This window comes from Dermacentor albipictus, chromosome 5, assembly GCF_038994185.2.
Source record: "Dermacentor albipictus isolate Rhodes 1998 colony chromosome 5, USDA_Dalb.pri_finalv2, whole genome shotgun sequence".
NCBI classification, from domain to species: Eukaryota; Metazoa; Arthropoda; class Arachnida; order Ixodida; family Ixodidae; genus Dermacentor; species Dermacentor albipictus.
In genome coordinates, this window is record NC_091825.1 from 74,033,705 (window position 1) to 74,045,441 (window position 11,737).

An 11,737-nucleotide genomic window follows, 5' to 3' on the forward strand; every position below is an offset into this window, starting at 1 on the left:
CTGGTTGTGCCAAGTAGCAATAAACATGTAAACAACCATATGACACTACTGCATGATAATCTAGGAATTACGAAATTCCTGAAAGCACTTTTGATATGCATCCGCCAAACTGGAGTGATAGGGCTTACAGATGGGATGCGCTGTAATTTTTGCAAAATACCGGACGTAACCCTGAGAAAACAAACCATTTGAATAACAGTACTAAGACCTTGCAGCCATGATTTAGGAAAGGCATGCATTACGTGGTGAATTTCGCGCTATAGCCGCTGCTACAGCTTACATGTTTTCCACTTCTCTACTATTGTGTCCTGTCTGCACGCTTCACCTCTTTTTTGCATAATGAATCCTTACCAAGTAGCTCAGCTTTCTGTCGTTCTAAGCTAAGAAACACTGAGCACGAGGATGGATGTCCCTGGGAGGGTGAAGTGGAGGAATGTAAAATTAACGAAGAACGAATTAAGGAACGAAGGAGAGCTGCAATTGAAAAATCCAACATTTTGTTTTAAACGTGAAAGTTATAGCTCCACTGTTTCGTATTTGCAAACAGCGAATAATGCCTTTTCTGAAATACTAATAAAGCAGTCGCAGTTTCTCCCGAAAGGCGAAGCATCGAATGCGATAGCAAATTAGCAGACAGCCGTACGAAATAAGGCTAGTACATTTCTCGGCGGTATGAACTTGTAGACATTCGCTTGTTAACTATTTGCAAACATGACGTCGACGTGCACAGCAAACGAGAACACATAGCACTGAGGAACCTACGATCCATCGACGCAAATTGACTGTGCCCCCAACGCAGAGTGCTGTCTATATACGATCGCGCGCCACCGCGACATACGCAGCTGCAGCAGAGTAGAACGCCACCCCCCTTTCCCTTTCCTCCCTCCCGGTACCTAGCGCAACGGAAGACTGCGCGCTTCCTACCCGCTTACCTTCATTTCGCACGGGCGAGAATCAGACACTGCTGTCTGTGGCCATAGCACATACAGCGTAGGGCACGAGACGACTGTGTTATCGCCGTTGGACTTTATACGGACCATCATGGCGACGGCAGAAATGCATGTGGAGCCTCTCTATGATTGCTATCACAATAAAACCTGATACAGAGCTACTTATCTTAAAGGGGATACTGCTACAGAAAAAGAGAACTAATTCAATAAAGGACTTCGTTCCAAGGTTTGAAATTCGTGTGCGTGTAATAATGAGGCAGTTGTACTTACTATATTAATATTAGCACGGAAAGCATATTGTGATACCTTACTATTAGTATAGTTTTTTTCTTGACTCAGGTAATATATTAGTAATACTGTTCGGTGGTGTGCTCCGTGTCATATCTGCACTATGGCTTCTTGAAATAATCTATTCACTAGCTCTGGAGGGATCTTAAGATATAAATTTATACTTGAGGATTTTCATTGCATTTGCGAAATTTAAAGAGTTTTAGGTATGGGACGCAGCAACTACTCCAATTTAAGAAGCTTTAACCCTGGGGCTACTTCCTCAATACGTAGGAAATGGATAAATAGTTGTTTTGTAGCAGTTAATTCGCCGAATTTATGTTTCCAGCATTTGAAAGACAAGGTGAAAATATAGTGACTGCTTGGGCGCAGAACGTAAAGTTATTCCAAACTTATCTATTCCAATTCTGCAATCAGCCCTCCGCAATTGGTCAAAACTTTTTTGGACCACCCCCACTTTATCTGTCTGTCACGCGACCCCACAAAAACCGCGATGGCTCCCCATCTGATATGACGTATACACACTGATTATGCATGATTGCTCTGAGCGAAAGAAAAAAAAATAGCTTTTCTGATTCAACGCCTTCACGCCATTAGATTTCGGCTAATGATCAAAAGTTTTCGGGCTGCACCCACTTCACCTGCGTGTCACGTGACGTCACAGAACCGCAAAAACTCACCGCGTCGAAGTGACGTGTACGCATTAAAGATGCATTTTAAATGACGAACAAAACTGCATTCTTTTTTCTGAATAGCCGCAGGCTTCTCCGTTCCGAAAGGAATAAAAGATGGCCGCCGCCGAACGCTCAGACACGGGCTACTGGCAGCTGATGGAGGGTATGGGTTTATTTGCGTTTAATAAAACTTTTCGCGTGACCGTGTAATGTTTTTGAGCACTTTTGGCACTTTTACGACCTCGCTCTGCCCACTGTTTTTTTGCCGAGGGTCCGTTAAGCATCATTTTTAACCTTCCGTTGCATGCCGCCGCCATTTTCCACCAGCCACCGCAAGCTTACTAAGGGAAAGGGAACCAATCGCAGACACCGTCACCACCCTCTTCATACACTTATCGATTGTCAGTGTACTGGCTCAGCCCCATGGAAACCCTCTCCACTTGAACGTGTTCATCGCCTCGTGTTAACGTAAGACAAGCCGCTCAGTATAGGCAATGTTATTCGTTTTAAACCAAACGAAAGTGACCTCCTATAAATGAGCCCAGCTTTTTATTGGTCTCTTCAGAAAACCCTGCGGGTCACAACCTGATGCTTGCGTTGGCGGTTACTCAAACTTGACGTCAGGAGATTGGAATGATAGCATATCGAAATAGTTTTAGGTTATAGGACCCCTGAAAACAGATTGTTCTTTAGGCTGTCAACAATGTTTACAGAAATAGTTGAATATTGCAATATTTAAAAAAATTTGGAACTCATCTACAAAGTTTGCCACTGTCTTACTGTCTTACATCTGTCTTACAAATGTCTTTTGTACTGGCTTACGGCATGATAATACTATTGTGCGAACTCCTAGCAATCAGGCATTTAGGCGCAGAAATATTGTTTACACATCAATATATAGCTTAGGAAAGTGTTATATCTGGGTTGATATTAAAAACCCACATATGAGCATATAGACAAATAGCTCGATATGTTAATATACGAAGCATAGGGAGTCATATTTGCTGTGTATGCCCATATCTACTTAATTAATGATATGCCCATATATGAAGAGTGTAAATTAAGCCGCTTATATGACCCGTGTTTGCCAGATATGCTTATATTTGCCCGCATTTTATTATGTCTCTATATGGGCCTCTAATATGGTCATATTTGTTATAATAATGCGCTGTGATATTTGAACGTCTGGTAAAACACATCCAAGGCCGTATGCCATTGATTACTAATAGGCAGCTTTGCCCAAATTGTGCACATTTCCGTGGATGATTAAAGCAACATGCATGTGTCATCAGCAGAATAATCTGGGATGTTCAGTTCTGCAATATACAATATACAATATATGTGCAGTCAGCTATCAAAGCGATTTCGCCTATAATTCGCAGCCACGGTGCCCGCTGTTATGCTACGGATGTGAGACGCCTTCGACTACCATTTCACGTTTTCGTCTGCTGCACAGTAAATGCTATACTGGCGCGTAACAAACGTGCCTCCTTCAATGGGCCCCTCACCAGGCCTCGCCATTTTGAGCTAACAAGTGCAGAGCATACAATGTGCGATAACAATAATAATATCTGCAAAGTTTTACATCGCTACACGCCGCGGAAAGAGCTGAAATTTCAAACCGACCGCCATTTGTTCTTCTCCATGCGGGCGGCGTGCTCCAAGCCGGAGGGATGACGTATTGACCATTTTTGCGAAGCCGTTTTTTCTAGGGAAGTGAGATTGCGCTTGCGGCCTCGAACTGCACATTCCCTTAGCGAAAGCTCGAGAATACGGAACCGTTACCTCTTCTGCCCTGCTTCTGCGCGAACAGCTTTAGGAACTACAACTGGGTTTTCGTTAACGCACTGTGCTTTATTCATGCTGCAAAATATGGAGCGGTGGAGTGAAGACGTGTGCAGCCACTGCAAAAGTTGTTACTGACATATTAAGCAATGAAATGAATGTGTGTGTGCAAACTGACGAACCACTGCCACACGAGGACAGCCTGTGTTGCCGGCTCTTCGCAATGCAGGGCTTCCCTCAAGGGTAAACAAGAATTCACTCATCCACTATCGTAATAGCGCAAACCTCCAAGGAAAGGACTTCAGCCTCGGAACGACTGCACGCGAGAGTGCCGCTCGTTAAACAGTGACAAAGTGAGCGGCGCAGCTTCTTGGCGTATAGTACGTTTCTCCCATGTTATCGACACACATCCACCCCAACTTACGGTCAACTTATCACCCACTCTATCGCCAACGTATCAAGAATGAGTGAACGGGCGCACACTTGAATAAATGCGCCAATTCGTCGAATCATGGGTGATGGTGACGGCACCAATACCACACTGATGTTTGGAGCTGAACGTTTCGTAACGGTCCACACAGTAAGCTAGTGACTAGCGATAATACGCATTTGCTCAAGCAATTAGAATTTACAGAATATCTATGTTACAAGACTTGTGTGAAGCAAGAACTAATCTAGCGCAATTAAGCACACCCGCTCGCGATCAGGCAGAAAAGAAACGATCAGATACTGACCGCCCAGGGAACTTATTCAGAAACATGACAAGCTGCTGCTTAAAATTACTTGCTATGAACGAGGAGCTAAGCGCACTGCTACTGATTGGATTCGTAAACGGAAAGTTAGGATAGCTTGGAACACGTTTTTTTATCTCCTGCTTCTATTAGAAGCACCACATACATTGCACGCGCCGTTTGGATGAAGACTAAAGAGCTCCAAAAGCGCTTACATGTCATTTGAAGCAGTAGCCAAAGCTTCGCGTGTCGTCCACCCCGTCACCATCTACTACATCCACCAGATACAAAGGTTCGCAGAGCAGCACCGGCGTCATGCACATCCATTCTATACCCAGAGGCAGAGGAGGCAGCTGAGGCAAGCAAAGAACGCGTCGCCACATGATCAAACATGACAGTGCCTACGAGACCGCCGTGAAAAGGGTGAATATGTGCTAGTGCGCCTACGTACGCGTGCCTTTGATGTGATGTCACTCTTACTAACTCGTGATGTCGAGAATTATTCAAGGCAACATCAGTTATTTGTGTAATCTGTTGCATCGATAGATGAATGAAAGTATAGAGAAATAGTAAAACACAAATATCCAATGTCTGTTTTTATTTTACTTCGCACCGCAGCAAGAGAGATGTACTTCTGTTTCATCTGCTTGCTCCCATGTCGTGCAGTTGTGCGCGCTGACACCGAAACGATGCCATTTTCTACCGTCTTCCAGCGCTCGCTCACGCTCTGGGATTCGCTTGTCTGCCTCTGTGTCCGTGTAGCACTGACTTATACCGCTAGTATGGTGTTATCCTGCACAGCGAGCAACCAGACAACCACCACATCACTGAAAGTGCATCGCCCAGCAAAAAAAAAAGAAAGAAAGAAACCGAGGAAAAAAAAAAGGTGGGTGCCGTGACGTATCCGTCACGCGATCCTCGAGGACCGGTATGGGAGAATGCAGGGAAGGAATTTCGCTTGCGGAGGCTAGACGGGGCAAGTGGAGCGAGTGTCTCTATTGGCAGTGGGGCTCGCCTCCTGAAATCGAGAGTTCGAGGCACTGAAGTATTTCTATCTGGGTTATCAACGAGCCGATTTGAAAAATCCTTGCTGCAGAATGCTCCTTCGAGGGCTCGTCACAACTTCCAATATATAGCCAAAACTTGCTATAGGGCACGGAGAGGGGCCCTTTAATGGTCGACCCATTTTTCACGCACGTGCGGTGACGATGCCGACGATTAGGATTTAAGGCTCCACAGAGCTATGCACAACAAAATCTTCGTTACTTCAGGAGGGCATGAAGCACACAAATGAATAAATAAAGAAACAAACAGGGTGAAATGCATGACAGCAAAGAGATTAACGAATACAAGAAGTTAATGTGAAATATATTGCAAAACTAGAAAATAAAGAGAGAGAGAGAATAAACATTGCCGCGAGAAACATGATCGCAGATAACCTAGAAAGGTGCCCTCCAATGAATGGGTTATACTTTCAAACTCTTGAAAACGCACTGACGAGAAAGAGACAACCCCAAAGAATTTTCAGTGATGTATACCTTTGTGAATAAACAAATTTGCTCTCGTTTCCATGAGGTGAATTTCTGGGGAGAACATAACACTCACCGGACATTGCAAGGCCTTGGAACTCCTGCTAGTCTGGTAATTTGTTATGCTGCTAGTCCTTGCGAGACCCGATGTAGGAAAATACTTTCTTGGAAGCGTTACCAAAAGTGCGTCGTAGACAATCTATCACTGTAAATTATTTAAGGCAATTTGAGATTTTTCAGTATTTTTTGTATTCTGGCGATTCGACCCCTTCATTTGGATGAAAAAATGAAAAATCGGAAAATAAAGGCCTTAGTACTCCTTTAGACAACGGCTTAATAATTTACGTCACATTCGAGGTGGCAGGAACAGGCACACAATACCCTAATACAAATAAACGCAAACAAGGCAAAAATATCTCTGCGGACCACAAAATTGTCCATCGACCGTTCCTTGTGCAAGGACGTCGGCTCGAGGATTCTTGTAGAAAATAGTCTGATGATTTCGGCCGACGACGGAGAGCCCGCTTAAGCGCATTGCGCTTGCTACTACTACGGTCGACAACGCGCTGCCACCGCATACGTGAACGCGCGACTCCTTTTGGCCCGCACCTAACCATGTTCAAACGACTGCTCGTACAAGTGAAAGCACACCCGTCCCTCGCTTTCTTTTCTCAACGCCACGCACTCCTTGTATCGCCTCAGCACGAGAAAAGCGACAGCTCGATAGGGCCAGAAAACACGCTGAAGCTGACAGAATAAAAGAGGAGGTGGTACAGATGCGCCCAAAAATCGAAGGAATCTGGCTGCCATAGCCCGTAGGACCAAAGGGACGTGCTTTTTGGCCGAAATGAATCCCCCGGAAAAATTCGCAGCATGGAACACTGTCAGCCGTTCTGACAGGAAAAGTTACCATGATCGAATTTAAAAATTTGTTGATTGTGTGATGTATCATACCACGGTGACAACCTATCAAATATGACTGCTTCAATTGTTTTAGTGCTTATGTAAGAATTTGTGAGCCAATTAAGAAGTAGTTTCATGGTGTCAATGTAACTTAGGGAACCTTTACAAGGTCGATGCATTATTAAAGTGACTAATGCAATTCAGATCGATGAAGACGCCTTGAAAGTGGTGCTGGTAGCAAATAGACTTAACCAGGAGAACTTGCCTGCTACGTTCTGATAGTGCACGTGTCCAATGCGACTAATTACAATATATACATTTTTGCTGCTTAATAGAATAACATTTCTAATGCTATTACTTTCTTCCAGCCACTGCGCACCATTCTGATGTCCAAGTAAACTGTTGGGCTACAGAAGCCTGTTATGACAACTCAGCACTGTTATAATTCCTCTAATAAAACGAGGCCATATAAAAAGGCGGCAATTGATTCTTTTATTGATACATGAATACATGATACATCAAATGATATGAATACAGTATAACTGAAATGATTCGAGAATTGATACGCACTCAACATCGTTATAGGTGAATCATAAATTGAAGTTTCAAGAAAGTTCCGCTTCTCATGTACTTCACCTTTTTCTTTGAGGGAAACTTATTAATAAGCATGTTATCAAATGAGCGTGCCTATACATCTCCCTATATAAGGTATAGCATGTATGCTATCGATATACGCCCATCGATCGGCCAGTACATCGCCCTGTCAGCGCACCAGCAGACCAAACAACATCGGCTCTACTTACCGATATCCGCAGCTACTTTCCTAAAAGGGAACGTGTCGAAGCCATTCTTCAAGATAACCTTACTGACATCGCTGTTTTCACAGAAACATGGCTAACCCCTGATATCTCATCCGACGAGCTACTGACAAATATGCCATTTTCTGTGCACAGACGTGACAGGGTCGGATGGAAAGGCGGTGGTGTTCTAGTTCTCGTGAATCCGAACCTACCTTCCTCTGCACTCGATATTGAATGCCATCACGAAATTCTCTGCGTGAACATATCTCTCCCTGGAAGCACTAACATACTCATCGCTTGCTATCGTGCGCCTGACTGTGACATTTCCTTTGTAAAAGAACTACACACTGTCCTTCTCGGTTTGCACAACCGCTTTCCTAGAGCCAACGTTATTCTCTGCGGTGATTTCAATTACCCTGATATAATCTGGGATACTTTATACGCTATTTCTGGCCAATCGAAAGAATTCCTCGATCTTGTACTTATGTATAACCTTACTCAGACAGTAAATACGCCAACTAGGATCAACAACACACTTGATCTAGTTTTTGTTTCTCACCCAGAAATGGTCTACTCAATGTCTAGCGCTCCCGGTCTCAGCGATCACAATATAATTTTATTTAACCTATCAGTATCGAAGCCTCCCCGTAACCCTTCCACTAAAGTTATCCGTGATTATAGCAAAGCAGATTTCACTACTATGAACGCTGAACTCACGAATCTTTATCACACCTTTAAACAGCTCGCTCCTTCCAGGACTGTCAACCAAAACTGGTTAATATTCAAGCGCAAACTCTTGGCACTAATTGAAGCCTGTATTCCAGTCATATGCATTCGTGGCGACGCTGGCAAACCCTGGTTCAGTAGTGCCCTAACTAAGCTATCCCGGAAGAAAAAACGTCTTTTTCGCACAGCTAGGCATTCTAGTTCAGCCCTCAGGTGGGAAAAATACTTCACATGTCTGAAAGAGTATACAAGCCTCTTGAAGACCTCCAAAAAGACATTCTTTCATCAAGATCTACTTAACATAATGAGCAAAAATCCACAAAAATTCTGGAATCTGATTTCCCCTTCTAGCTATCAATCGCACAACATATCTCTTTCTAACCCGGATGGTTCGCATGTGTCGCCTGACGAACGTCCTGATGTTATGAACTCTTACTTTTCTTCGATATTCACTCATGAACCGCATCATAACATTCCGAACTTTTCTGATCCCAAATTTTCTCAGATGCTGCCCATTACAGTTACGGCGGAAGGCATTGTAAAGCTGATCGAAAAGTTGAAATTATCAAGCAGTCCCGGCCCCAATAACATATCTGCTAAAGTGCTCAAAGCAACCGTAATCCCATCAAGTCGTTTACTACAAATAATCTTTACGCAATCCCTCAATGAAGGCGCGCTTCCAGATGACTGGAAGGTAAGCAGAGTAGTTCCAGTATTCAAAAGTGGTAACCGGTCTGATCCTTCAAATTATCGTCCCATCGCTTTAACATGCATTGCGTGCAAACTCATGGAACATATAATTTATTCCCAAGTCGCCCTACACCTTGATAACAACGGATTCTTTTTCGCCAATCAACACGGCTTCAGGTCTGGTCTTTCTTGCGAAACGCAACTTTTTGAATTTACCACCGAGCTTCATTTAAACCTAGATTCATTATTTCAAACTGTTGTAATATTCTTAGACTTCTCAAAGGCATTCGATCGTGTTCCCCATCTACGACTAATCTGCAAACTCTCTTCTCTCAGCCTACACCCGCAAATTGTAGCCTGGATTAAATGCTTCCTCACCGACCGCCTCCCGTACACCGTTATAGGTGGATGTTCTTCAGCCTCAAGCAAGGTATTTTCTGGAGTTCCACAAGGATCAGTCCTTGGTCCCCTTCTCTTTCTGATCTACATTAATGACCTCCCTTGTGGTATTTCATTATCCATACGCCTCTTCGCGGACGACTGTGTCCTTTATCGTCGAATTTCTACTGAGTCTGACCAGGCCCTTCTTCAGAACGACCTGCACTTAATAGATAACTGGTGTACCAAATGGTTGATGCAGCTTAACATTTCTAAATGCAAATTTATTCAAATTTCCCGCAAGCACACTAACATCACCCATGAGTACTCATTACGCACAGTCAACATCTCGCAAGTACAAACTTATCGCTACCTCGGTATCATAATCGCTAGCAATCTTAACTGGTCGGAACACATCACGAAACTGATCGCCGACAGCTCTAAAACACTAGGCTTCATCAGAAGAACATTATCGTTGTCACCGCCTTCCGTCCGTAAACTGGCATACGAAACTTTTGTTCGAACAAAACTTGAATACGCTTCCGCGATTTGGTGTCCACATCAAACATACCTAATCAATGCAATAGAGTCGGTCCAGAACCGTGTTGCTCGATTCATATCTTCAAATTATGACCACAAAACTAGTATCAGTAGTATTAAGTCATCGCTCAATTTACCCACATTAGTCTATCGACGCAAGATAGCACGTCTATACTTATTCCACAAGCTGTACTACCATTTTCAACATCTGCGCGAATCACTTCTTCTACCACCAGCACGACGCCTGTTCAATTCACTCAGTTTACAGCGCCTGTATGGATCAACTGCTGCCTTCAATAAATCATTTTTACCCACAGCAATCCAGGAATGGAATGCACTCCCAGATGCAATTGTCAGGGAGCATGATCCTGAAGAATTGAAAGAGCGGTTGCTTTCACATTTTGAAAACTACAATTGAACAATCTCTCCTTTCATTCCAAGTGTTGTTGCATTTGAAGTTGCCTGTACTCCTATTTTGTATTGCTGCATTTCTTAATCTGCGCTATTTCAATTCGTTCTTGATGTAACATCTTTGACGTATGTATATCTATGACCTCCCCCCCCCCCTTGTGTAATACCCTGTAAACGGTCCTTAAGGGTCCAATAAATGATGATGATAAATGGCCATAGTTAACAAACTTATATGTGTACACACGGTCTTCTAAGCACTCTTATTGGCAATACTAATCCCGAATTTGCATACATATAGTACCAAATGCAGTCGTACCTACGCCTTATGTGGCAATACGAATTCCCACTTGCACCTAAATATGGACAATAGGGTGATACTTGCACTCGTAAACGGCAATATAAGGCCTTACTTACAGTCGTATTTCGCAGTATTTGGCTAATATGCACCCTTGTAAGTAAATATAAGGGCTTATATAGATTCATATACGGCAGTACATTGAGTTATTTGGACCTTCCTGCGGCATATAAAGCCTTATATAAAGAGGCCTACAATAATACAGTCTTATAACTGCCTCTGTAAGTTCATATATGCCCATGCATATATGTTTATGCCACTAATTGTGAGCAGGCGTAGAAAACTCTTGTAAAGATTGTAACAGTTTCAAATAAGCTGGATATTGAAGCCCGAATTTGTCTGATTTACATACTTTAACAGCTGTATTTCACAGAACAGCGGTATTTCTATTTACTGCAGCGTGATGGCATGAGAAAAGCCATACCTTCCTGCTCCACCGTTGTCGTCACGTCTCTCGCGCCAACCCAAGGGCTCAGGTTTCCTAATAGCTTGGACCATTAGGTATGTGCTCCTCGTTGTGATGCCGTCGTGGTTGTTGCATCGTCGTCAGCCCAGTTTAGTCATCCGAGTCTGTTCATGGCGTCTTCGTCACGCCTCGCTATCGTATGGGCTTTGAAGCAATTTTTAAAACTTGCAACGTTTCAGAATTTTTGTTAAAGTAGAAATCCTAAATGAAAATTATGCCCCCTTAGAGCTGCCTGCAATGTACCTTTTCCTCCAAAATGCAACAAATTTTTTTACTTCAGTCAACGGTTGGCTCAAAAAAGCCTTCCTGAGTTTTACGTGTATTCGAATAGCGAAATTAGAATTAGCTCCGAGCTGTGCTGTTGGGGCTATATGTTAGTGACGTGAGCGCAACCCACTCTTGGGGATCGGTGATGAATCTGACGGTGCAAGGATAAAAATAGACTATTTTTAGGCATATATTTTCACTCACAACTGATAACTGTAACATGTGAAAATTAAAGTTTGCCATA

General features: G+C 43.3%; 1 protein-coding gene across 1 annotated transcript in view; it reads left to right on the forward strand.

The window, feature by feature from the left end:
- Positions 1–11,261, forward strand: part of LOC135899766 (uncharacterized) — a 77,525-nt gene extending 66,264 nt beyond the window's left edge. The window contains exon 5 of the mRNA XM_070539646.1: positions 11,160–11,261. Within this exon, the coding sequence (XP_070395747.1) occupies positions 11,160–11,164 (5 nt within the window). The 3' untranslated portion in view covers positions 11,165–11,261. The remainder of the gene's footprint in view (positions 1–11,159) is intronic.
- The last annotated feature ends 476 nt before the right edge of the window (positions 11,262–11,737 follow it).